General features: G+C 36.1%; 1 protein-coding gene across 2 annotated transcripts; it reads right to left on the bottom strand.

Moving 5' to 3' along the window:
* Positions 1–244: 244 nt before the first annotated feature.
* qvr (glycosylphosphatidylinositol-anchored protein quiver) lies at positions 245–26968 on the bottom strand. Of its 2 annotated transcripts, XM_028302958.1 has the most exons (6): positions 26748–26968; positions 18348–18438; positions 16598–16657; positions 15456–15503; positions 8809–8955; positions 245–4959 (listed from the first exon to the last, which is right to left on the bottom strand). In XM_028302958.1, exons 2-6 carry the CDS (start codon positions 18370–18372, stop codon positions 4760–4762), a joined length of 480 nt encoding a protein of 159 aa, XP_028158759.1. In that variant the 5' UTR covers positions 18373–18438; positions 26748–26968; the 3' UTR covers positions 245–4759. The 2 variants fall into 2 exon arrangements, with proteins under 2 accessions (XP_028158759.1, XP_028158760.1); XM_028302959.1 differs by lacking the exon at positions 15456–15503.
* Positions 26969–27289: the final 321 nt, after the last annotated feature.

Below are 27289 nucleotides of genomic sequence, written 5' to 3'. Positions count from 1 at the left end.
ATCGATAAAAATTTTATCGATAATAAAGAAAAAATAATTTATTAAAGTCAGTAAACTTGTTAAAAATATGTACTTACTATTTACGCCACAAAATTGTAATTTTTACAATTTTGTGGCGTAAATAGTAAGTACATATTTTTAACAAGTTTACTGACTTGAACAATTATTCACGTGCTTTGTACTCTTCTTGCATCTTACACTCAACCCACCACAAAGTAGCAAATGATTTTGTACTTTACTCTAAAAAGATAAAGTTCAAAATCTATTGGAGAATTTCGCAATTTTGTGGTGACTGTTGACGACAAATAAGTAGTAAAGGCAAATTTTCTATTTTACAATATCGTTTCTTTAGTATTCACAATAACTGCCAGATAAAATCAAAAATTATACATGAAATGTCCCAAACGGAATGGTTACTTAGAAATAAACTTAAATATAGTTTTTCCATTCATTTCGGACCAACAGATGACATGAGAAAAAAATGAAAACGGACCACAGTATGTTTATAATAGGGCCAGAGAACAAGCATTCTTGGTGCGAGATTTTTATACCTTTTTGTGACTGATGTTTCATGTGAATTTCACCTTACCTTGCTGTCTTTTAAACTCTGATATTGTATTGTCAACTTATTTACTTGATAAACAAATAATCAATAACAGTGGTTAACAAAATATCAGAGTGATGACCAACATTTCGAAATTAGGCGAGTCAAATGCGCTTGTATACAGGTCGATAAGACCTAGACTTGGTTTCATATTTGAAAGCCATTCCTTCAGATTCCAGCCTCTTCAGATTTTTCCTCTCTCACCATCAACACTGATACTTTGTTCAAGTGCCAGTAAGAGAACGACGAATACGAAGCTCATAATGTTCAGTGTATTAAAAGATTTTAATTTTCATGCTTTTCCCTCTAAACGTAAGGGAAACCTCAATCAATTGAGAAATTTTGAAGCATTGATCTAAATCTACGATTGGTCGAATTTTAGCCAAACATAAGCTTCAATTATTGTGAGGCGTATATGAAGATAGTTGATGAAGTATTGTTCTCTTGTCTAAAACGCTTGTTCTGTGGCCCTATCGATGGTCGGCGAGCAGTAGACTCAACTGGCCTTTATATTACCCGCAAAGCTTCAGCCGGTTAGTGTTTCCAAAAATCAAAAGTGCAATCGTTATTATTTTTTGTATTTTTCCATAACTTACGGACAAAATTACCGCGCTTATGTTCGTAACTGCAATGTAAGGACAATATCGATAAAATTTACCGATAATTTAATTACCTTGTCACACAAGTAACAGCACTATCATTATATTTTGTCGTTTGTATCAGGCACTTCTCTTTGTCACTCTCAAAATAATATTAAATCATAAATGTTACATTTCTGTGTATTTTAAAGCTTTCCCAAGGCGAAGTAATTTTGTCCGTAAGACGTTTGTTATATTATTATCAAAAAATAAACTCATGCTGAACAAACCCCAATGGGGGCCAAATGGCCCCCGATCAACAATTAAGCCCAATTCTGCATAGATATGTTAAAACTCTAATTGACTATGTAACGTTAGTTTTCAGAACAGCTAGTCAATCTAAATGCGTGATATGCAATAATTAGAAGGTGAAGAAAGAAGTTTAATTTAAATAAATGTGATGGAACACATTTCGAAACGGTTGCCGTCGAAAAAAATTTAAACCACTAATTTAATTAATCGGAAACATCGACAACCGTAAAAAATGTGTCCCAACACTACATTTACAATTTTAGATTTATCACTATTATATTAAATTAAAGCGAATAGGATAAAAATGTAGTACTTATGTCTTAACAGCTCTCAGAATAAAAATTCTAGATACGATACTCATTTAAAATAGCCATCATTTGAACACATTTCTACCACTAGTACATTTACTGGCAGCATATTGTGATTTGGTAGTTTTTTCGGACGTAGTTTTTTAAGTTATGACAGCTAATTTAAATGATAGTTTTTTAGGGTCGTTCGTAGCATTCCAAGTGTAGCGGCTGGGTGGATGTGGCCCCACTACAGTGCAGTGACGCATGCCTGACCGCCTATACCATAACATTGTTGCTAGCCTTAAAATTTTTAACTTTACCACATGCAATGATTGTGATATTTTTAGAGGTAAAAGACCTACAACTTTTATAGAAACACTTGAAATTGTTTTGAAACAAAATTACACTTAAATGGTTATTTATTAACTTAAATCTTAATTATATAATTTTCATTTCAAGTGTTTCTATAAAATTAGGTGATAGTTATACTCAAAGGTGACACGCAAGTGTCAGGTAAATATTACTAAATAATTAATAACAATTATAGGAAGATTATTTCTATTCATATGATATTATATGTATCTATATCTCCATAATTAATTTACATACCAAATTATCTATTATATGCTTTGCACTCATTATTATATTATATTTATATACAGAGGTAAATCAAAGCAAAAATAACTTTACTTATTATAAGGTGCCGCTTGTAAAACGCCGGCAAATATTGCAGTTATAATTGCTTAAATAACGCTCTGTGGATTTGTAAAGGAACTACCGTGGTATGCATTATTCTACTCTTTGTGGATTACATTTTAATGCACTGGCAACACTGAACCTCTTGGCAGTATCCTAGTGATGCACCAAGTGTCTATATATTTATCGATATATACCGGTATCTAACTATAATAATCGATGCGATTTGGTTTAACTATTGTTATACTAGTTTCACTGGTTTTCTCACTGTAATTTTCATACACTAGAGCAGTTGCTAATAAACCAACTAAGTATTTGTATATTTAAAATATTGCTTTCTCACGGCATGTAAAAATAGTTTTAATTAATAATTTAATTTAATTTAATTCAAAAAGCCATAAATTAGCCTCTTCTTCGAATCGGAGATGAACTCTTATTTACCTTACAATATAATGACTAATATAGTACTCATAAGGCCTGGATTAAACTATATTCACGCATACATATCTCAGCATGCCAGTAAATTAAAAATAATCATAAAAAACAAATCAGCAAAGACTGTTAGGAGTTCGGAAGGACGTGTAGACAGTTACGGGGTTGTGTGACGTTTTGAGGATCCCTAATTGTGCTGGGCGCACCACAATCAACTATATATCAACTACATTCTTTATAATGCACCCAGCACGTGCTAGCGAAACTAAATCCGACAAAGCCACGAAAGAAATTATTGTCGATAAAGGCATATTTATATTGCCACGTGGACGCCATGCGGCAATATGATTACACCTCAATTGGGATTTTTCAGATACACTAGGGACGTGAAGTGTGCCTTAGTCGACAAAAGTATCGATAAAAAACAGCTGCTTAACACTCAATATAGTTTCCGTTCTATTGAATTATTATTCTTATATTATATTTGCATTCCGACAAGGTCACTTTTAATTGGCCATTATTCTTTATTTATCATATAAAATATTTATGTATTTGGGTCCGAGATATATTCCAATTATACATAACAGTCTTTGTTGCTGTTTAACTCCTAGGTATATTACTGTTAACACAAATTTGTACCTCTATCAATGCATTTTGCCCTCTGCTAACCAATCTCATTATAAAACACTAAGCAGAAAACTTAACAATTAAAATATTATTATACATTAACGATTAAAATTTATTTGGTGTTTAATTTCGTATAATAATTACTCTATATTTAACCTTACTTAACCGCATAGCGTTCTACTATACGAATCTAGCTTTTAGTTTGTTCCTTACGCTAATTCTTTGAAGCAAACCACACTCGAAATCTTTGACTTTCCAGCAAAAACAAAAGAAAACATGCTTATGTCAAAAAAACAACGCACTGAGCTCGATTAGCGATTTTTAAATTGGGAAAATTGCCAAAATAAGCTAGATATAATGAAAAAAGTGTTAATTAAATTATAATGATCTGAATATTCTTGAGTTTTTACGATAAAAAAACTACAAATCATCCCCAACCAGTCCTTCAATAGCGTCGTCTACCTGCAAAACTATGGCTCAATCTATAATTGATTGCTAACGTCAACTCGCGCCTATGGATCCGGCCTGCCTACGCGCAGGTTACGATTGGACAGTATCACCTATTTTGTATCTCTTATAAAACTCTCAGGTAACTAAGTGCTTCTATTATATTGGTCATTTCAGTCTGCTAAACTATATTTTGTCTTCATCCACTCACTACCGATAGACAAAGACAGAAAATAGAATCACGTCGAATCAAATGACCCTATCCTGTCTTCTACTTACAAAACATGAAACACAACCGTTTTACTCGACTTACACAGTGGCGGTAGCTTATTGCCATACGAATTACATTACACCTAACCTACTTTAATTAAGATTTATAATTTCCGTCTAATTCATACGGCAGTTCTCGCTAGTTCATTCCATTTCGTTATCTATCTAAGGTGTCACACGTCTATTAAAGTGCATCTATGAGCAAATCGGGCCAAAACGACCGTTAGTGAAGCGTCGATATAACCGTTCCGAGATCGTCGCATCACTATTACTGAGCATTATATACACGCTATTTTAAATTTGGAAAATCGTTAGTAAATCGAATGATGATGATACGTGCTTATTCCATCAGCAAAAGCTAATCAAAACCATTGCTAGCTTCCTTTCAAATAAGCTCTAGTCTAGGCTACAGCTACTATTGGACGAAGAGTAAATCAGCTAGGGTCATCCAATTGGTTCACTCGAGGGTTTCGGTTGACCCAACTGGGTGTGACACGTCTACTTCACCTTATACATGCACATGCTAGAATCGCTAATGCAGTGAGGGCCAAAGGAGTGTCGACTGCAGGCGCGGAGTTACACATATCCTCTTCGCAGAAACACATGTGCCCCGTCCCCGTACTTTCCATCATGCAAACGTGGTCCACCATGAACAGGTTTATTTGAAGCTGGGAGGTGCACGTGCGACGGACGACTTCGTACGCTGGAAAGAGAGAGAATTACTGTTAGATGTCTAGTCGTAATACTTCTTACTTGCCTCTTCTCAGAGGACCTCAGGGAGAGCAAAAGTTGCGGCTTGGTTTTGTTGGTGGTGCCCTTGAAAAGGAGGCTGACAATAGTGACCGAGTTTCTTGCGCTGCTTCTTCTCAGCACTGACCTATTTATTGTCCTGAAGCAGTGGTGGGGTTAATACTGGGACGTGTAAAAGTGCCTTTTAAAAGCCTGCTTTCAAAAATAAATGAGCTTTATGCTTTTTCGGCCGATTGGAGGTAAGATAGTCAGTTCCTAAGTCACTGTGGATCCCGAGTAAAGTTAGCTTCCACCTTCAGCCTGATCATCACTTTTCATCAGGTGAGATATAGGCCAAAAACCTGGATGCGAGCAATCCAGGACCGATCGGTGTGTAAATTCTTGAGGTCCAGCACATTTATGACGATTTACGAATTCTAGGTATGTTCCTTTGTTTCCAACTAAAGCAGAGTACATGAACCTTGTGGCGAACCATTAGTTAAACTTAGCACCAATTTATCCCAGATAGCTCTTCGCGAGACTTCCTGGACTGGTAGATCCAGTTCAATTGTAGTAATTGGTCCCGAATATGCGTAAGTGGTGATGCTCGTATTTCACAGGTAATTGACGCAGTTGGTAACCATGGTGCTAGTTTCGAGTGTCCTGTGGGGAGTCTATAAAAATACCTAATAGGTTAGTAGATTCTTCAGGAAGAACACTTGGTTGTAACCTTGGCCGTAGTTTCTTGTGTCCTAGAGGAAGTGTATAAAAAGACCTTATAGAGCTATGAGTAGATTCTTCAAGATCATCTAGTTAAGTGTTTGATAGACATAATTATGTTTTGTAATATCCTAACAGTGGTAGGAAGGAATTGAAAGGTGACCCACATCATGGACGCTTAAAAATGTTACGTGATCTCGTGAAGGTCGCGGGAAGAACCTGCATGCGGGCAACTCAAGACCGATCGGTGAGGGAGGCCTCTACTCAGCACTGGACGTAATTTAGAATAGAATAGAAAGTATTTATTTGTCTCAAAACAGGTTTCATTTACAGTTTTTCACAGATACAAAAAATCATAAGAGACAAAAAGGTCTATGACTCAGTGATTGCAGGAGACCCACAAACCCTGTTATTCTGCCATAGCCAAGATAATTATACATAAGTAAATAAATATTAATTTATAGGTACTTAAAATTACAATTTCCTAAAATTACAAATTGCTATGTGAACTTATAATTAGCCAGTGCCAGAGATTGCTCTTGAAGCAGCCAGTTGCGACATCTTTTGCGGAAGGTCGGTAGCGTAAGATCCAATGCGGCGCGAACCGGTGCTGGCAGGTCATTCCAAATTTTTGCAGCGGCAAATCTAAAGCAGCCCCTAGCACTAGCCAATTTTATTTTTGGTATAAGTAGCTGATGCCCCCTGTCTCTAAGCAATCTATTTACGTGTTTATGAAACAGTTTACTCCATAAGTAAGTTGGCATTTTTGTATGATGCAAAGTGTGCAGAAAACATGCATACTTTAATGTGGCTTGTTTGGACATACTGAGAATGTTTTTTTCGATTAAAGTAGGTGTAATATGATGTCTTCTAGGGATAGAAAAATTAGCTACTACGAGGGCTGCACTAAAAGTATCGGGAATGGAATATTTCCACTGTTCCTATCATATCAAAATATTTTTAATTGCAAACTCCTTGGTTTTAAACATCGAATACCATTTATTTATTTAAAAAAAGATTCTTGGTCTTATCACAAGGTCTTGTGAAACTTGTTTAGTCGTTGAGAAAATGGAATTGACTCGAGAAAATTGAAGAGCGATGATTTATTATGACTTTCTTAGTGGTTTAACACAAAAACAGTGTGTTGACCGGATGATTTCTGCATTTGGTAATGAAGCCCCATCCAAAACCACAATTTATCGCTGGTTTGCTGAATTTCAACGTGGACGTGTCAAGCTCAGTGATGATCCCCGTCAAGGTCGTCCAAAAACTGCAGTCACCTAAGAAAACGTTGATTTTGCGTAAGCTGATTGAAGAAGATCGACATGAGTGACATACCGCGAGATTCAGGCAACTTTAGACATTAGCATGAGTCAAATACAAATAATCTTGCATGAACAATTAGGTGTAAAAAAGTTGTTTTCCCGATGGATACCGCATTCGCTCTGTGAAGAGCAAAAAGCGGCTCGCGTTACTTGGTGCGTCAGAACTCTCGAAAGATTACACGCAGGATCCTCAAATGCTGTATACAACATCGTATTAGGTGACGAATCCTGGATATGTGCGTACGTACCCGAAACAAAAACCCAGTCACGAGTTTGGGTGTTCAAAAATGAGTTAAAGCCAACAAAAATTGTTCGTTCACGGAGTGTTGCAAAAAAAATGGTGGCCACGTTTGTCTCCAAGACCGGCCATGTTGCATCTATTCCTCTTGGGGGACAAAGAACGGTTAATGCAGAATGGTATGCTAGCATTTGTTTGCCACAAGTCGTTTCTGAACTCCGTAAAGAGAACTGCAACCACCGCATCATCCTCCATCACGACAATGCGAGTTCTCACACCGCGCACAGAACAAAAGAGTTTTTAGAGCAAGAAAACATAGAATTATTAGACCATCCGCCATACAGCCCCGACCTAAGCCCTAATGATTTCTATACTTTCCCTAAAATAAAGAATAAATTGCGTGGTCAGAGATTTTCATCACCTGAAGAAGCTGTGGACGCCTACAAAACGGCCATTTTGGAGACCCAAACTTCCGAATGGAATGGTTGCTTAAATGATTGGTTTCGTGTATGGAAAAATGTGTCAAATTTCGCGGAGAATACTTTAAAAAGCAATAAATACATTTTTAAATAGTAATGTTGTTTCACTTCCTTGATTCCCGAAATTTTCAGTGCCGCCCTCGTATAAGCTGTAGATCCTGGTAACACGGGAAATGCAATGCTGGGAGAGAAGGCCTTAAACCTAATCAATTGCGGGCAGAATTGTTTAGTGAAGTCAGCAAGAAGCACCTGGATCCAGGTAGTACAGAACCAGTCGATGTGGAAATCCGTTGTTCAGCAGTGAGCCTAATTTGGCGCAAAAGATAAACTGTAGCTCCTGGCTACATAGGACGTACCGCGCTGCGCTATCCGGTACGTGACTTCCACTCCAGAACCTGGCTTCCGTCAGTTCTGCGTACTATGTGCCCTGCCCATTGCCACTTCAGCTTGCTTATCCTTTCAACTCGCGATTAGATAGTTAAGAATATACTCACCGCTTTTTGAGTAGCGCACCATCTTGACGCAACACCCGTTGCAGGTCTGCGTGTAGTTGAACTCTTACTAACTCGTTGGAAGCGGGAAGCACTTGGATACGGGTAGCTTAAGACAGGTCCTTGGGGGAGGCCTTTCTCCAGCAGCAGATGGAAGTAATTTGGCTACATTGAAGCTGCAGTGTCGGGAACGAGAGGACCTTAAACCTGATCACCTGTTGATGACGTCCACTGCTGGACAAAGCCTCCCCCAAGGTTTTCCATAATTAATGGTCCTGCGCTGCCCGCATCCAGGCTCTTCCCGCGACCTTTACCCGATCGTCGGTTCATCAGTCAAAAGTTTTGACCAGAAAGTGTTGCCAGTGATGGTATACGGATCTGGGACGTGGTCGCTTACTATGGGCCTCTTAAGAAGGCTCAAGGTCACCCAAAGGGCGATGGAGCGGGCTATGCTCGCAGTTTCCCTGCGTGATCGAATCAGAAATGAGGAGATCCGCAGGAGAACCAAAGTAACCGACATAGCGCGCAGAATTGCTAAATTATAAGTAGGTTTTAAGATAATATACTCACGGCTTTTTGAGTATCGCACCATCTTGACGCAGCACCCGTTGCAAGTCTGCAATGGCGGCTGGTCCCGCGGCAACGCGGTGTAGTTGAACGGGTCCTTGCAGCGGTAGTCGGTCCAGCTGTCACACTCGTAGCAGTAGATTGTGCGGGCTGGGGAAGGTAGACTCGTGAGTTTAGTGATGCCGCGTGGTCGGTATTTTATCGATAAATGGAATGGGGTTGAGTAACTAGACAGTCCATAAATTAATCGACTCAATCAATTGATAAAATAATATAGGGTGTAATTTTTAAATTTTTTCACTTGATCAAATGGGCTGATTCTACTACTCAAATACAAATACTCTTCCTACAGGACCAATATAAAATTCTCAACTTTTTTTTTTCAAATATACGAACTTCGGTCCCTTAGGAACAGTTGTTGCTTTTGAGTAGTAGAAGCAATGCTTTTTGTTTTATCAAGTATAAAAATTACAGCCTGTATTATATTGTCGTGAAACTAAGATCGATACCTAGATTATGACAATCGATTATACTGTTGGAAATTAAAGATTGATTTGATCAATAATCTCTAAAAATCGACTACAATCCATTAGTTAATAATAATCGAGTATTCGTTAGCACTAATGATGATATTTTGCTGGTGATAGTTGAGTTGTAGGCGTTGTAGCAAAGGTTATTATAACTGCAGTATGACAATGGATTGTGACTATTATTGTAATTGTTATTCACTATAATGTTGGCTAGTAGTGCAACGTGATTTCTTAGCGTGAGTTTGTATCATAGAAACCTCAGACAGTATAATATACAGGGTGTTAGGTAAATGGGTATATGAGCCGACACTAGCCCATGTTAACATGGTCATATAAATGGTATGGTGAAGTCAGAAAATTGATATCTTCATTTTAATTATTTTATTTTTCATACAAATCGGACTTTATAAAATTTATTTTGTACGTAAATTTAAAAAAATAAAATGATGATATCAAATTTCTGACTTCACCATACCATTTATATGCCCATGTTAACATGGGCTAGTGTCGGCTCATATACCCATTTACCTAACACCCTGTATAAAATATATTGTTGCAAAATTGCTTCTTTTACTGCCTACATCATAATAATATTATGATCCCTACTTTTATTCATATCCACCAAGAAGCCTATCAACCAGAAGAATATAATAAATAAAAAAAAAATAAATAAATAATAAACCACGGTGATATTATTATATTCTTCTGGTTTATTTTTTCAAATCTGGGTAATCTTTGGAACTACTGAACTGATTTCAAAAATTATTCTGCTGCCCAATAGAAAGCTACAAGATAAAATATGTAGTTGATAAACTAATGCCCGTTTTCACCATCAATCCCTATTTTTTAAGTGACCCCTATGGTAACACATAACAGGAATTGTGTTTCCATAGGGGTCACTTAAAAATTAGGGATTATTGGTGAAATCGGGCATAACTCACTCTGTACGTTGCAATTTTGTGTAAGATTTGACGTAATTTGAGCTTGCTAATCTGACCTTTTTGTCTGTTATTGGTTTTATTTTATTTTCTTGTTCTTTCTGTTATGTTTTTCTTTGTGTCAAATAGTAATTTTTTTTTCTAACCGGTGTATGCCCTCGCTATGACACAATTTTTATTCTGAACAGTCTAGCTGGTGGCATACCAGTCTAACCAGTACCTACTTAGAAGTATTTGAGGCCAATGCTTGGCCTAGGTCGCCTCTATCGTGTTGAGGGTAAATTTCAAAACTCAATTTGCTCACGCCTAGCAAAGGTTTCTTGTGGCTATTTCAGGCAGCCCTAGTGAGGGGAGGTTGTCGATAGTTTGGGTATCGATAAATCTGACGACATAGGTTTATAAAATAGAATGATTTTATTTAGGGAAATTGTTTTTTACCTGGGTGAGTATTTTTAGTGAATTTTATTGTTTTTTATTATTAATTATTGAGAGAGCGGTTTCTCTTGGGATAAGTGGCATTTCATGTATAAACAAAACAACCTTATACTATGTTGAAAATTACCTAATTTATGTTTAATAGCTAGTTATTTAACTATCTACAATTAGTTTTTATCTTTAGGTAATTTGGTCTCCACTGCAGTAGCTAGTCCCTCTCTAATCTACCAAAGACAAATAAAGGATTAAGTTTAAACTTCCCATTTCTTTCTAATTATTAGGCAGAAAAAATGTTACACTGAGTTTCTTTCGCCACTTCTTCTGAACATCAGCCTATATTATGTTGTCCCGTTAATCGTGGTAGGGCAAGCTATTTGGGCCGTGTTTTAAGGGCCTAAGTACTGAATAAGAGATTTGTATTTTGTATTCCATCGACAAAATACCGACTTGTTCCCAACATTACTAGTTTCTACCAACCTGTCGCTAGGCTAGGCTAGCCAAGGCTATTCAGTCACGCGATTGTTACAGATTTTTGCTTTATCCACATGTCCTTGTGAATTAAATGTTTTTGTTTTAAATGCTTTTAATAAGCTATGCTTTTTTCGTCACGCTTTGGAGAAGCTGAAAATGTGGTCCGATTTTACTTTTGTGGATGATTTGACAATGATTGACACCATTTGTCTACCAAAATAAAACTGTAGTATATTTGTAATGTAAAATAATAAATAAATAAATAAAATACGGCTCTGGACGCTTTTTCAATAATCGTTGAGAGTTTCTAAAACCTATAAAGGGCTGTATTTTTATGCTTAGCAGTCTTATGCCTGTATTCACAAACATTACTATGAGGTCTCACAGTGCGCGTGGACGCACAGGCTGACACACGAACCAACCACAAATCTCTATTCAACGCTGTGCGTGCGATTTGCTGCTTCACTTAGCAAGTATCGTTTGGGCATTTATTAATACGGGCATTAGAGATTGTGATTGCTTCAACTTCAATATTTAGACCTAGGACGGAATCTTTGACTGAGATGAAATCTAGTTTTTAACGTTGTTTTGTAATATGGACCAATTTGGACCTGAATTACATTACTATGTATATGTACCTATGTGTAACGTATTTTTTACTTCCTACATCTATTTGTGACGTCTTACAATGTAAGTTAAGATTACGTTTAAAATCGATCGACTAATTGAATTAAGGGCATCCCTATTTAACCTAGTTAGTGATGTAGCGTGTCTAATTATACAGTATCGATAAATTAAATAAGTCGTTACGTCAAGAATCTACAATCGGATTTGGATTTCAATAGAAGTCGGATCTTGTTGAGTGTGCGTGTCTGGGGGGCTAAACCGAAACGCTATTTACGTAGTTTCGAGTCTATCTGTCACTGTCGCTCATGCTGGCAATTTGCTTTGTGTGAGAAGGATGACAACATTCGAAACTTCGGATAACGTTTTCGGAGTAGCCCAGCAGATTGTTTTTTTTTCTGTCGATGAAAAAAATAATAAGTTCAGTCGTTCCAAAGATTACTTTTAATCTTAATTCAATACAATATTATTACATTTTTCTCGTAAATAGTGTGTAAATAGATACGGTTGAAAATATAAAAAGTCTTAGATAACCTTTTAAAACCGTGTATAGTCTACGCCAATTTTATAATAGGGCTGTACAAATATCGATATAATGAAACGTTTCATGAGCTATATTTTTTTCAGAGATTTTCATGTTACGCAAGCAACAGTTACACTGTCTTAGTTAAAAACCACTAATACTTACATCTACATAATTATTATTATTTCCAAATGTCTACATTTTTTCCTACAATTAAGTTTTGTAGAGAGAGATTTAGTTAGATAAATGAAAAATGCTCTTTCCAAAAAGGCTAAAATACAAAAACATGTCTTGGTAAAATGTATCCTATGGACTAAAATCAGCACTCAATATCGAAAGTCGAATTCAAGTACAATCTAAGGCTGGTTTCAGTGTCACGCGGACCGTCCGGTGCGGACCCGCTCCGCATGGCCAATCTGTATGAACTTCTAGGGACCGTTGAGTAATGCTGTCCGGAGAAACCGCTCCGCTCCCTAGCAGTTCATACAGATCGGCTGTGCGGGTGTGCGGAGCGATCCGCACTGACAGTCCGCGTTACACTAAAACCAGCCTAATGGTTATGGTGGATACCTAAATCTAAAACTAAATGTTAAATTGACCAGTGAACATCATTAGCTATGTAATTGGTGGGGTAACATCCTAAAATTATTAACTAAACATGGGTTTAAATCTAGACATAGTCAAAATACTTACCTGGAACATTTAATGACTAGTTAAACTTCTAAATTAGCAGTTATTGTCATTTCACTGTGCGTTAACCATTAGATCGAATTCTTAGTTAAGAAGAAAAAAATATTGTGATAAAAATCACTTACTCTATCGGTTATCTACTATTTATTTTCTAACACTAGTTTTTTACGATTCTTTGTTTGTGTCACACATACAATATTATGGGCTGTCTGAAATAAATATGTGCATTGCCTTGTCTCGGTGAATAAATTTTAATAATCTTAGAAGTTTCGAATGTTTTTTAAATTTTGTTTATCAAAGTAGGCAGGGTTCCTATCAAATGTTATTCGAAAAGAAACGTGTAAAAATCGCTACATAAGATCGAAGTTTTTTTTATGCATAACAAGGCAGGTATTTGACCGCAATCGTACCTGGTGTTAAGTGAGATGACACGAAAGGCAAAAAAATATCGCCTTTTTTAAGTAAGATATTTAGCCTCAAAACAAGGTTTAATATGTATTTCATTTATTTACCCAGTGGTAATGGTATTACTTTAAATTTTCCAGATTTATCAGTACCTAGTAGTATAGAATTACTGTGCTTCCATGCAATTATGCACTTTATAACGTAAAGTACAATTATTTATGCATGTGTCCCAGATAGCGTGATTGTGGGTCGCAGGATTATTGACGTACATTTAATTTTACTGGCCTACTTGTTTGATGCAAGTATTTTTTAAACTTTTAACTAATAAATAATTGTAATTCAAATTCAAATATTTATTTGCACAATTTTGGACAAACATAATGAAAATTAAAATTTTATTTTATTTATGACTAGCTTTCCGCCCGTGTAAAATTTTGTCCGTCACAGAAAAACTTAATCGCGCGCGTCCCTGTTTAAATACCGGGATAAAAAGTATCTCTTATGCCAAATTTCATCAAAATCGGTTCAGTGGTTTAGGCGTGAAAGTGACACAGACAGATTGACAGAGAGACAGTTAAGTACTACCGCATTTATAATATTAGTAGGGATTTCAGTGATGGTAACGAAAAGTATACGATTCTGTATTTTTGTTTACTAAATAAAAAACAGATCAGGGTTATCCAAAATGATTGTTTTTTTTCGTTATCTTCAATGTCGTCGAGGACATTTCGAAACTCGAAACCTCTGACCGTATTGATATTTTTATGTTTGTTTTATCTAATAATGCGAAAAAGTATAAAAATAACTTCACAGCGTATTATGGTGATAATACGTTTCCGCGATAATTATTATTGACATCCTAAAACATGGGATCGCGCTGGTTAACAAAGTATAAATTTATATCTCCATTCACTTGTTATTACATACTTATTATACCATTAAAAAATGAACTACAGCCAGCCCTTTGTGTCAACTGGAATCATTTCAAACAGTGACGATATCGTTTGAATCGAAATAACACGACTAATAATAGACACACCTAAATAGATGTTAAAGATCAACCCACAGTGATATGATCAATGCGTACGACAAGGATCTAAATGAACGCTGGAAAATCAGAATTACTAAGTTTTTTTGAATTTTTTTTTATTCAAATCAAACATTTTGTTTTACTTGACAAGTATATTTTGATTTGTTCAGTTACATCCTTGTTTTTATATGTTTTATGTGAATATTAGGTTCGATTCTGATATTATCCACTGTACCTAACACTGAAATTAAGAGTAATTTCTTTATCTATAAAATATGGCATCATATTAATAATGTTTTTGCTCAAACTCTTCCAAATTCGAGGTAATTTAAGAGCCTTAAAACACTCTGATTGTAACTGGCCACTTCTAAATATTTTTCAATTATTATATTTTATGATAAAAATACGAGACATATATTTTTAGAATGAGATACTGTGAGTGTGGATATTACAGATTTGAACCCAATATTAATGTCAAACTTGTTGTAGCGTTATGACAGTTATTGACAACATTGACATGCTAATTTAGCGTTTAAACACGAATAAACTAATATTAATGTTATATCTATCACTATATCCTTTCACCAATTTATTTTCAATCTTTTTTTGTCTATATTTGTTGTAAAAAAAATATAGTGAGGGGATATAGTCGATAGATAAAATATCGATACTTGATGAAGCGTATATTTACCAACAATCAAAGATACCACGTCTAAGTCGCAGGCAGAGCTAGACTAATAGAAAAAACGCAAAACATATACAGAAGTAAAACCATTTTCCCAGTCTACGGCATTTAAAGTGTAATATTGATTAAATATGTGAATATTTTTATCTTTATTCGTTTCGTAGCTTTTGAACAATATTCCAATTGGTTGGGAATATTCAAATATTTAAAATAACAAGCTATTTTATGTGTTAGCTTGAATGACGTAAGCTTTGAAGCGTCTCTTGTGATTTAAAAAAGAGTTTCTTTAATACTGTTCGTAAAATAAACATGTACTTACTTTGGCATTCCGCCTGAATAAGGGGGCTCAGACTTAGTGCCCATAATGCTGAAAATCCATGCTTCAATTAGTAAAAAAAGAAAAATAATATACATAATAGGAAATATAACATATAACTACACATGTAACTAAACAAAGATAGTATAACATAATTAATAGTCCTGTAAATAACTGAAAATAAACTAAATGTCCGTAGACTGGGTCTAATACAGGAGAGAATTTGGAAAAAAAAGGAAATCTAATAGGTTAGTTGTCAAAAAAGTAAACACACTTTTTGGTGAAAAAATGTGTTTTTATTTCTTACCAAATCAAAACTAATATACCGTGAGTTAGTGTTGTATTTGATGTGTATTTAATCTAATAGATTAGTATCTGAAAAACAAACGTCAGTTATTCACAGGAGTAAAGTTTAAGTGTTTTTTTTTTCAATAAAAACAAAAACAAATCAACTGTTTTGTACATCAATGTACTGTCGGGAAGTGATTGTGTGGCTAGGAAGTTAAATTCATGCAGAAAATTACCCATTCCTGGTAACATCGCATTCCTGTGGACACTCAAACACATATAATAACAACGAACTGCAAACATCGATATTAATCGATTCATAGCATGGCACATCACTAGATTTATTAGTATTTTTAAACATCGACATTAATAAGCACACTCTAAAAATAGTACAACATCACTAGGCGTTTTAAAAAATCAGGCCTTATTTTAGTTTATTAATGGCCGTTAATGTAAAAAGCTATTTAAATTATTAGTTTCAACAAAAACAATCACAAAGTAAGTTAAACAGTTAAATAAAATATAGTTCACACATTCAGCCTGCTAAAAACTAAAAACATGAGAAGAGTAATAAAAAACAAAATAAAACTAATAAAAAATATAACTTAAAGCGCCATCTATAAAACTATACCGAGGTTACTTTAGCGCTCGCACGCTGTTACAACGTCAGTCGCGCGGCGGTCTTCAAGCCGCGCGGACGTCTCTAGCTTTACCGCTACAACCGAATCGATCACCTCGCGTGTTTGCAGTACACATTCACGACACAAACTAATCAACATTTGAACATCTATTTATTGTATAACGTACAGAAGTCAGTGAAACATAATTGACACATTTACTAGCGGTTTGTATGTTACCGGTTCTGATGCAGGAGTTTCCTTTAACTTGGTCCACTCCGAACCAGGACATGAGCAGAACTGTAAAAGAAGCAGAATGTTAAATTCCTAGTAATGAAATATAAAAATAGTTCTTGAGAATGCGGGAGGCCTATGTTCAGCAATGGACGTCCTGTGGTTGAATGATGTGAGAATGGATGGATGGATGTGTTTTACTCAAAAACTACTGAACTAATTTAGATAAAAATCTACAGTGTTATTGTTTATACTTTAGAACAACATGAAAATATAGGCTATAAAATTTATTATTGACAATGTTACAGCATAGTTTCATTAAGTGAGATGCATGGCTAGAGCCACGGATGCCACAAATGTCATGATGGTGCAAAAAAGTTCTGGGGTTGATATTATTCTTGAATATTGGTAAAGGTTGTGTAGTCAAACCTCCCACTTGATAGACCGACGATCTGGTGGCACCTCAATGTAGGCAGCGCAAGACTGGTCGCTATGGAAATCCGTGGGGGAGGCCTTTGTCCAGCAGTGTATGTCATTAGGTTAAAATTAATTATTAGAAACCGAATTTGAAAAAAAATGTTAATTTTTGTACAGTCATCAACACATCAGCCTGTAATTACCTACATTATCATTCCAAAATAGTACCTATCACGACGACATAAGTGTGTCAGTGACACTCAACAAGCACACTGACGTCACAGACGGCCCAGGTTATCATATCTGCGCCCGCGACGACATTATCGCTCACCCGTGGCCCAGATTTTCTCGAATTATACCCGTGACGTCATTAACGCGTTTCCCGCGGTTTGACCGATTATTGGGAGGAGAATGGGGTGATATGGACAGTGAAGAATGTTAAAAGTAGAATAAAACATTTTTGAAATGTTTTTTCTTTCCTACTGTGCAGGCTAAAGTCAGTTTTGAAATAAGAAATAAGGTAGTAGAAACTACCTTTCTATCGATATGAACTGTCAAAATTAATGTCAAAATTCCGTGAATTTAGTGCTATGTGTAAAATTAACAGAATATCGTGATTGAATAAAACTAACGCATTTCTTCTGGTGTTCATAATAGGTGATTTCTGCTATGTAACAGTGCTTTGTGCAGTGTCTAAGTACATTGCTTTCTTGTGCTACTTACTTTTATTTAGTTTTCTCACTACTTACTTTCTTTAGTTTTCTTCTATAACTTATCCCTATCCTCATGAGCCTGAGACATGGTGGTCTTAAATTCTGGATCAGTCTATAAGACCTTGTTCAGACACAATCATAATCACGCGGTTTCTGGATGGTTCTCATTAGCGAGTGGCGACGCACTGAGGCGGTAACTGTGCAGTTACGGTTTGATGCAAATGTACAAGAACCTAATTCCACCAGCCCCGGAGAACCAGAAGCAGGTTAGCGTACCATCCCTACATAATTGTCGACATTCCACCAGCTCGCACTAAGAGCACAGCTAACTCTTTTATAATGCGAACAACTTGGGACTTGAATTCGCTGCCTGCTGCTGTCTCTCCCGAACACTATAATCCAGGCCTCTTCAAGGCGAGAAAGAATAGGAACTTGCAGGGCAGATAATTATGTACCATCCCAGACAGCATCTCACTAAACATCAAGGGTGATTCAGGTCAAATGCCTGCCTTATTTTGCATTAAAAAAACTACCCAGCAACCGCGTGATTATTGCTGTGTCTTAAGTTCTTAGCTAGGCCTTAATATTCTGTATTTTTGGGTTGGATTAGATTTTGTGCTACATACCTGGCACGGGAAATATCCAGCGCATTTTTCGCTAGTTGTGCTCGCGTCGACTCGAACCGGATCGCGTCTCACCTCGACCCGAGCGCCGCTCCTGTGGACAAAAATGGAACTAAAAACCCCGTTGAAGAACTAGGTATTAAACAATTTTAAAAAATTTTATAAAACAATAGATCCATGTCACTTCTGGGCTGTTTTGTCTACAAGCTGTTTTTGAGTCATTATGAGTTTCCGAATCAAAGCTAAGCAAAGACGAATCGGTTGATAGATTTTGACTATACAAAAGTTCCAGTGGTAGAAATTAGAGGTTGAATAATTAGTGCCGACAATCCACGCCATACAAAATATCTTGAACTTCATTTTAGTAAAATATTATTGCGTTGATAATTTTGCCCCAATCTCCCCTGATAGTGACCGAAAAATTAAGACAAGCGAATATAAAATATGGTTTGCGTAATTACATTTATAAATAAACATTGTTTTCAAATGAGCAGCATAAACGTGGGTAGATGAAGTGTGTAATATAAGATGCGCAAATCAAAGAAATATTAACACATTTAAAATAATAATTCCCATAATAATAATCTTGGCACAGTTTTTGAGTATAGCAATAAAATCTTATAATCGAGGACGGCCTCTAGACATTGTTAACGACAAACGTGAAGAAAAAAATAATGTTCTTAAGTAAAAATAAAATATCTATAGATAAAAATATATTTTTGGAAAAATATACTGCCTCAGTTGAAACTTGAACCCAGGTTACTGTTCTGACCATCATCATCATTTCAGCCACAGGACGTCCACTGCTGAACATAGGCCTCCCCCAAAGACTTCCACATCGCCCGGTTGGTAGCGGCCTGCATCCAGCGCCTTCCTGCTACCTTTATCAGGTCGGTCAACCTTGTGGGTGGATGATGGACGTCCCACGACTATTCTGCTCTGACCATTGAGTTCAAATATTTTTTATTGTGTCAGAGGTGGGAATCGAACCTAGGCGCATCTTAAGCCTAGGCGCAGACCACAAAACACAGAAACTAAGGAGATGTGTCAAGGGGGCGGGGCCGATGTCGCAGCAATATGCCCAAAAACAGAACACTGCTGCAGACGTCATAATGTAAACGGTTTACATTGCTTGCGTAGTACTAAAGATTATTCGAACGTTGTACTGATACCGCACTCCGCAGTGGATAATGAGCGCATATTTTGATTACTTTGTGTGTGTCAATTTCTAATGCGACACTGAGTTTCCAACTCAGCGCATTAGTTGGCATCTCTCTATATCTCTGTGGCGCAGACCTTCAGACTTTTAGTCGGCCGATAGTTGGGCCTGATTCTAATTTGTATGAAGAATGGGCCGATCCAATGTGTGCACTTTCATACATCTTCGTACTGATTACAGTTCGACTCAACTATAGATCGTTTCATCTACGAAGACGCGTCTCACCAATTTTTGGTCTCGGTCGCGCGGTGTGCGGGGAGTTTGATCCGAGCCATCCGAGCGGCATTATTGTAGTGTGCGTGTGCACTCATGGAAACTTTAGCGTGTACCGATAACACTCAAACATTAGCGGAAGAATGGTGGGGCGCGTCTTAGTGGATGAAACAATCTATGCAGCCTGACACAACTATCGGTCAACTATAAGTCGGTGGCTTCCGCCTAGTCTCAAACGTCCTTCTGCAAATGAAAATTCAATGTTCTCCAACGTGGTAAAAATCGGAACTAATAAGTTAATAACCCGGTATTGCTAGTAGCGCCCTCCTGTCAATGTCATAGCTGTGACAGTTCAGTCTTTTGGACAACTGTACTGCCCTCTAAAGCCCGGTCCGTGAGCACGTAGAATTTTGTCCAATCACCCCTAGCTACCCATCCTTATCGCTCGCGCGTAATTATGTTGCTGTCGCGCTCGCACACTCACTGCGGGTGCCAGTCGCACAGTCGCGACAGCAATATAATTACGCGCGAGCGATTAGGATGGGTAGCTAGACTAGCTAGGGGTCATTGGACAAAATTCTACGTGCTCACGGACCAGACTATACCTAGGTTATCTAAAAGAGGTTCCTTGGTTATCTACAAGAGGTTCCTAGGTTATCGGTAAGACTGTCACAATCGTCTTTCTTTTAACTTTCTTTTCTTGTTTTCTGTGTTGTATAATTAATTAATGATCTTATTAGTTTCGCAACACGTCTTGGTTCATCATCAACCGCTTCTGTGCTCTAGTGGTAAGACCACCTGCTTCAGACGCAGAGGTCCCGGGTTCGATTCCCAGCGGGAGCAGATTTTTCTGTTTGGTTTGGTTGGTGGTAGGGCTTGTTCTAAGTCCGCCTGGCTAGCATCTTACCTAAGTCTGTCGCGATAACAACAATATTAACAGCATTGTTGTGTTCCGGCAGTTAGGGGTAAGATACCTAGCCAGTTCCTCCGTGGTTGAGGATTCCGGGTGAAGCTCGCTTCCACCTTCGGCCTGATCGTCACTTACCATCAGGTGAGATACAGGCCAAGAGCTTCCTCGTTGTGGATAAAAAAAAATCATTTTCACTAATTTTCAGCCACAGGACGTCCACTGCTGAACATAGGCCTCCCCCAATGATTTCCACAATGGCCGGTTGGCGGCAGCCTGCATCCAGCGCATTCGTCTTGGAGTCGCGAACTACACACACCGGCAGATTTAGCGGAACGCAAAAAAAAGTATGAAAATAAGGAAAATTACTACTGATCTATGAAATATTTATTATACAAAATAAAGAGATAATTAAAATAAAATAAAATAACATATATTTTTTAAATATTTAGTCGTTTTTATTTAATAAAAAATCATCGAAACGAAATTTCAATTTTTCAGTTTTGAACAAAAATTAGAAATTGTGGCCAGATTAAAAATTAGGGTAGCTTATCACTATCCAAATGAATGAATTAATGATGGGTATTTCCCCCTCTTGCTCTGATGATGGTTTCCATTCATCTGAGCATGCTGCAGTTAATGATATGAAGGGTATTTTGGGGCAATGTCTGCCATTCCTCTAGTAACGCGTTTCTCAACACCACCGGTGGTATTCTGAGTTTAACACATCTTTTAAGAAAGTCCAAGACATGCTCTATAGGATTCTTGTCTAGGGATCTTGCCAGCCACTGCATCATGGGTATATCCAAATGGTTTAGATGTGCCTGTACTGAGCGAGCACTGTGAAAACGAACATTATCGTGAATTAAACTAAAGGAGTCCACAATAAATGGAGTAAATGGCACATCATGTTCTTCTAAAATGTTCCTAGTGTACCATTCAGAAGTCGTATTTCCTCCATCACCCACCACTAACTCCGTGCGAGCTCCCAAAAAAATCCTTCCCCACACCAGAATTAAGCTACCTCCATAAACCACGATATTTTCAAAATTAAGACTAAATGTTACGTTCTCTTTGTGTCTCCATATTCGCTATCTTCCATCGATCTGGTTTAAGAGAACTCTGCACTCATAAGTGAAGAGATCATGCCTCCAGTCGTTCAAGACCCAATCACGATATTCACGTGAAAAGTTCAATATGTTTTTTCGGTGCTGTGTCACAAGTTGGAGCTTTCTCGGGTATGCACGACCCTATACCAACTTCAGTAAATCTCCTGTGAACTGTGGGCTCAGTCACTCTTACTCCTCGAGTGTCTTTAAGGTTATTTCTGGCTTGAACAGCAGGTAACCGCGACTTTCTGAAAACTCGAAGTTGTAAAAAACGGTCATCCCGTCGCGAAGTACGCCTTTTTCTGACTTGAACCCTCCTCCTAACGACAGAAATGATCAATCTGTACCGTTGGTTACTGCCATGGGTGGTCGATACTGATCAACGACGTCTTACGGCAGCCGATTTGTATGCATGGCCGTTACTTCTCATTTCATCTGCCTTAATGATTTCTGACGGTGCTAAGCTGGGCATAATAAACCCTTATAAGTAACTGAATGCTTACACAACAAAATTCTCAGAAAAAAACATCTTTCACGTAAAAGAAATCCAAATTAGCAAAAGCTTCATTCAATTCAAAACACTCAACGAAACTGTTGATGGGGTAATTAAAACAAAATAATTAAAAAAATATACTGTTGGCAATTATTTTTTTCATATTTAGAATTAAATTAAAAAATAATGTCATAATTAGGCATTTTTTTCCTAAAATAATGATGATATTGATGCTTTTTTTTCCGTTCCTCTAAATCTGCCGGTGTGTGTATTTGCAACTTACATAGGATGCTATACTATATTGTGTAACATGACGTGCTGTTTTCATATATTTCCTAAGAAGCACATAGGAATTAGACAATTCCGTGCGTATTTATCACGCTGCAGCTGCTGGTTGCGGTGTGTAGCCCGGGTAATAAGAAAACATGATGAAATAATGAAATGCGGGCCAGATCCGCATGCGTGCCGAAATACGTATTACTCTACCCTAGGGATGTTATGGATATGTAGTTTCGGTTATGGATACGGTTACGGATATAGGAATAATATTATACCGGTTTCGGTTACGATTACCGATATTTTTTTATTTCGGTGATCCGAAAGTTTCGGTTACGGTTACGGATATCTGTGCTTTAGAATGCAATTTGCAACAGTTGTCCAACACGGTTCATTCATGGCCGCACACTTTACATCGAATAAAAAGTAATACAAAAATATAAATTGCTACCAGATGGCATTATAAAGGTAAATCAGGCTGTTATGCCTTTACATACAGTGTGAGTCACGTTAAAGTGTACATATGAAAATAGATGAAACTAGACCTATTTTTATCGACAAAAAAGAGGTCAAAAATTTTTTGAGATTTTTTTTTAATTTTTTATAGAATTTTTTTTCTTCCAATTACTTATTGTAAAGAAAACGTAATAACTTCTAAACTAAGCGGTATATCCTGATAAAATAAAAACAGTAATAATGCCAAATATCAGGCAATACTGAAAAAATACATAAAATACCCAGAAAATGCCAACAAATAATAAAAAATGATACTTTTTTAAAAAAATTTGCTTAAAAAATCGTATTTTTTTGGTTATTAGATAAATTTCTCAAAAAAATGCCCCTATAACAGGTGGTTTTTATTACTTTGTATTATTCACTATCGTTAGGGGTTGCAAGTCCCGGTACTAAGGAGTGTTACTGAATTACCGGTACCAGGTCTAAGCCAGTACCGGGAAAACCGGGAAATTCGGGAATTTCGGTACCCACGTCCTTTCTATCAATGTTAAATTCTACTTTTTTATATTTTTTTATATTTTTAAACCGGCAGACAGTGGTGACTGAGTTTGTTGCGGCGCTTCTTCTCAGCACTTGCCAAATGTTTGTCTCGAAGCGCTGGTAGGGCAAAAAAAGAATGAGACATGTATAGGCTCCTTAAGAGCATTTGACGATTTGCAAGAACTAATTTAATTAGTCTAAACAAATAAAGATAATTTTGATTTGATTTGATTTGAAATACTGGCAGCGACAAGAGTTAGGGACAAAACATAAAACTAAATTAGGTTTATAAAAAAACACGCTATTATAAGAAATAATAAGTAGTACCTAAGTACAATCAGATAAAACAATCAGTCTTAAAAGGATAGTAATGAATTAGGAACATTATTAATATTTTTTCATTTGTTGATAGTGTGTACGTAAAAAGATGATGGCATCTAGTCAAAAAATTGTTATTCAAAAATAAATTATTGAAGTCCCGAAAGTACCGAAAGTCTCGGGAATTGCATCGTCAGTACCGGAACTAGATAAAGGATTAGATTATCGGGAATTCCCGGGAAAAATGAGTACCGGGATTTCCCGGGAGCAAACCCTAACTATCGTATTATCTTTGTAAAACCAAAAATCGCATGTCTCTATCCCTATCACAATATTTGCTATGATCGTTTGAACAAAGGCCTGCCACTACATTATTCTCCGCTACAGGTAGAGACAATTTTAATTTTAACTAAAATGCTTATTTTACTTCGAAATCTTTTCTTTTTATTTGAAATCTAACTTGTCTTTATCAAAATTACAAATCTAGAGCCATTTTCAGTTTCGTTGTTAACGAAGCGTTGAATAACGCGCCCGGAGAGGCTTAGTTCAAACGATCATTGCAAACGTTGTGATAGGGATAGAGACATGCGATTTTTGGTTTTACGAAGGTAACACGATAGAGAATAATACAAAGTAATAAAAACCACCTGTTATAGGGGCATTTTTTTGAGAAATTTATCAAATAACCAAAAAAATACGATTTTTTAAGCAAATTTTTTTAAAAAAGTATCATTTTTTATTATTTGTTGGCATTTTCTGGGTATTTTATGTATTTTTTCAGTATTGCCTGTTATTTGGCATTATTACTGTTTTTATTTTATCAGGATATACCGCTTAGTTTAAAAGTTATTACGTTTTCTTTACAATAAGTAATTGGAAGAAAAAAAAATCTATAAAAAATTAAAAAAAAATCACAAAAATTTTTTGACCTCTTTTTTGTCGATAAAAATAGGTCTAGTTTCATCTATTTTCATATGTACACTTTAACGTGACTCACACTGTATAATGCTATACAAAAAACAATTTAAACTGCCTACATCCGAAACTATCCGAAACTTTTGAATCGGTTACGGTTTCGGATATTTTTTTATTTCGGATATCCGAAAGTTTCGGTTACGGTTACGGATATCCATAACATCCCTGGTCTACCCTCTCTCCTTAATCATCTCTAACTGTCCTTACTCTTAAACTCATAAAACTCATTAATTTTTGCAAGTAGGCTTTTAAAAAGCGCTTTTACACGTCCCAGTATTAACCCTACCACTGCTTCGGGACAATAAATGGGCCAGTGCTGAGAAGAAGCAGCGCAAGAAACTCACTCACTACAAACAGTCTACAAATAAATAACGCAAAATATCATCGTAGAATACAAAATATTAAATAACAAAAATCCGTTGTAAGCCGAAGCCCTCGTTTCGTGTAAATGAACCTACGTACTACGTAGTAAATAGTAGTCATAGTAACCTGTACGTAAATCTGTAGTATTGATACAGGGTGATTTTTGAGTGCATTGAAGTACTTTACGCTAGAGAGCTAGCCATGACTGTCAGTCTGCATTTCAAAAATGTACAATATTGATGCGAGTTTGAGAACTCTTTTATTATATTACATCCAATTTCTTCTACCACAATCTTTTTCTGATATGTTTTTTCATTTAAATCCTCATTATAATACTACGAGTTCGATTTTTCATAAATCTCTTTCGTTTATTATTGAATTTGCCGCAGGATCAAACTTAAAACGGACGGACCCCTTTTATCGTTTTTAAGGGTCCGATATTAGTTATTTTATTACTGTTTATTTGATGTATCACGTAATAACAGAAACAACCTTGAATACTTGAAAACTTTTTCACTTTTTTACGTCTTCATGCTACGTTTTTTCACGATTTCATAGTAAAATTAGTAAAAAGTTTCAAGTTCGTGTGAACTAAAATACGAAATACCTATTTATTATTAAAATAGTACGAGTACAAAAGCACAAAAAGTGTGTGTTTGTATAGTCGACAGAGCATTAAACTGTACGTTTTTGTCTCAATATAGTGCCTATTACAACTAAATTAGATGCCTTATTGTAAGTACCGCTTAATGTGCGTAGATTTAAAATTCAACCTATATGCTACGATTTCGTAGTCCGCATTATACTCGTAGGTGTGCAAACCCTAGATGTCATTTAGTAAACGACCTTTAAAAAATGAAATAAGTAGTTACGTGTCAAATAATACTGTGTGAAACATTAACTAACGTAAAAAGTAATATTTAAAACGCTTCTCTTTATTTAATACACGGTAATAGTTTCGTAACCTCTCTTGTTGATTATAAAGAATATTAATAAGTACTTAAATGCAAAAATAAATTCATTTTTGTGTTTAGAACAAGAAATATTTGAAGACATAGCAAAGATGTGTTAATTTTTACGATTTAAAACCTGTAAAATATAGAGCTTTGCATTTTATTTTATTTGCGATTAAGTTTCATTAAAATCGTAGCAAAATTACCATTTTAATTTAATAATTAATATGTTTTTAGTAATAAGATGTGGGATTATAATTTTATCCGTCAAAAATGCGCCAAAAACATGCTTGGGGCGAGTGGTGTCGACGAAGAACGCTGCGCGGACATTATCGATTTTAGACGAAAAGGAGGTTTCTCTTGCATTGTTTACTAAAACACAACCCCCATAAGTAATTTAAACGAGCACACTTTCCTAAATTAAACACTATTTAATTCATAATTCAATTTACAACACCCTGTATTTTTAATCGACACAACCAAATAGGTTATGCGTTACGCATTGCCAATTTTCAGCACACGCCTTATTTAAAATTGAATAAAAAAAACTTTTTTGAATATTTAAAAAAGGAATCACTTACCGGCCAGTATCATTTTATAATCTGCGAAACATTGACGATGAAAAAAATACACTATTTGTTTTTTGGTGCGTGTGTTATAACCGCACACGAAACATCGTTTGGTTATTATTTTATACGTTTACTATAGTTCACGAGTGGTATTCGGTTCAAAATCCATTTTGTGGGCTAGGTATTTGTCCACCCACCGCACGCTCGGCTGCGACTGGCCGGGTTACCAGCGCAACGAAAATGTCACCCGACTAAAAATATAAAATAGAGACGACTATGTTTCCCCGCGGCTGCTGTCTGTGTTGATTTCTGGTGTTTGTCACGAAAATAAACTACGGGAACTATTTTCATGTAAATAGAAATTTTAAGATTGGGATCTAAATAAAAATATTTAGTCAGTTCAGTTAATGCTGGGTATCGTAGCGAAATTATATTAAGTACAATTTATTCGGTATTTGATGATATACCAAATAGGTATACATTTAGTTAATTTTAGCCTCCAAAAATAAAAGATCATAAAGTATTATTAAAAGAACACGAATAACACGAAGTGA

The sequence above is a fragment of the Ostrinia furnacalis genome, unplaced genomic scaffold, assembly GCF_004193835.3.
Source record: "Ostrinia furnacalis isolate ACB-3 unplaced genomic scaffold, ASM419383v2 OfSCF1172, whole genome shotgun sequence".
NCBI lineage: Eukaryota > Metazoa > Arthropoda > Insecta > Lepidoptera > Crambidae > Ostrinia > Ostrinia furnacalis.
The sequence above is the reverse complement of the archived record's forward strand: the minus strand, read 5'-3'. Positions and strand labels throughout refer to the sequence as shown.

Excerpts from the sequence above, each read along its gene's own strand:
- qvr (XM_028302958.1), bottom strand. The coding sequence starts at position 18,372 with ATGCGCTGGATATTTCCCGTGCCAG. Across the intron at positions 15,504-16,597 it reads AAACTCCTGCATCAGAACCG|CATTATGGGCACTAAGTCTG; the intron begins GTAACATACAAA and ends ATGGATTTTCAG. Across the intron at positions 8,956-15,455 it reads TATTCAGGCGGAATGCCAAA|CCCGCACAATCTACTGCTAC; the intron begins GTAAGTACATGT and ends TACCTTCCCCAG.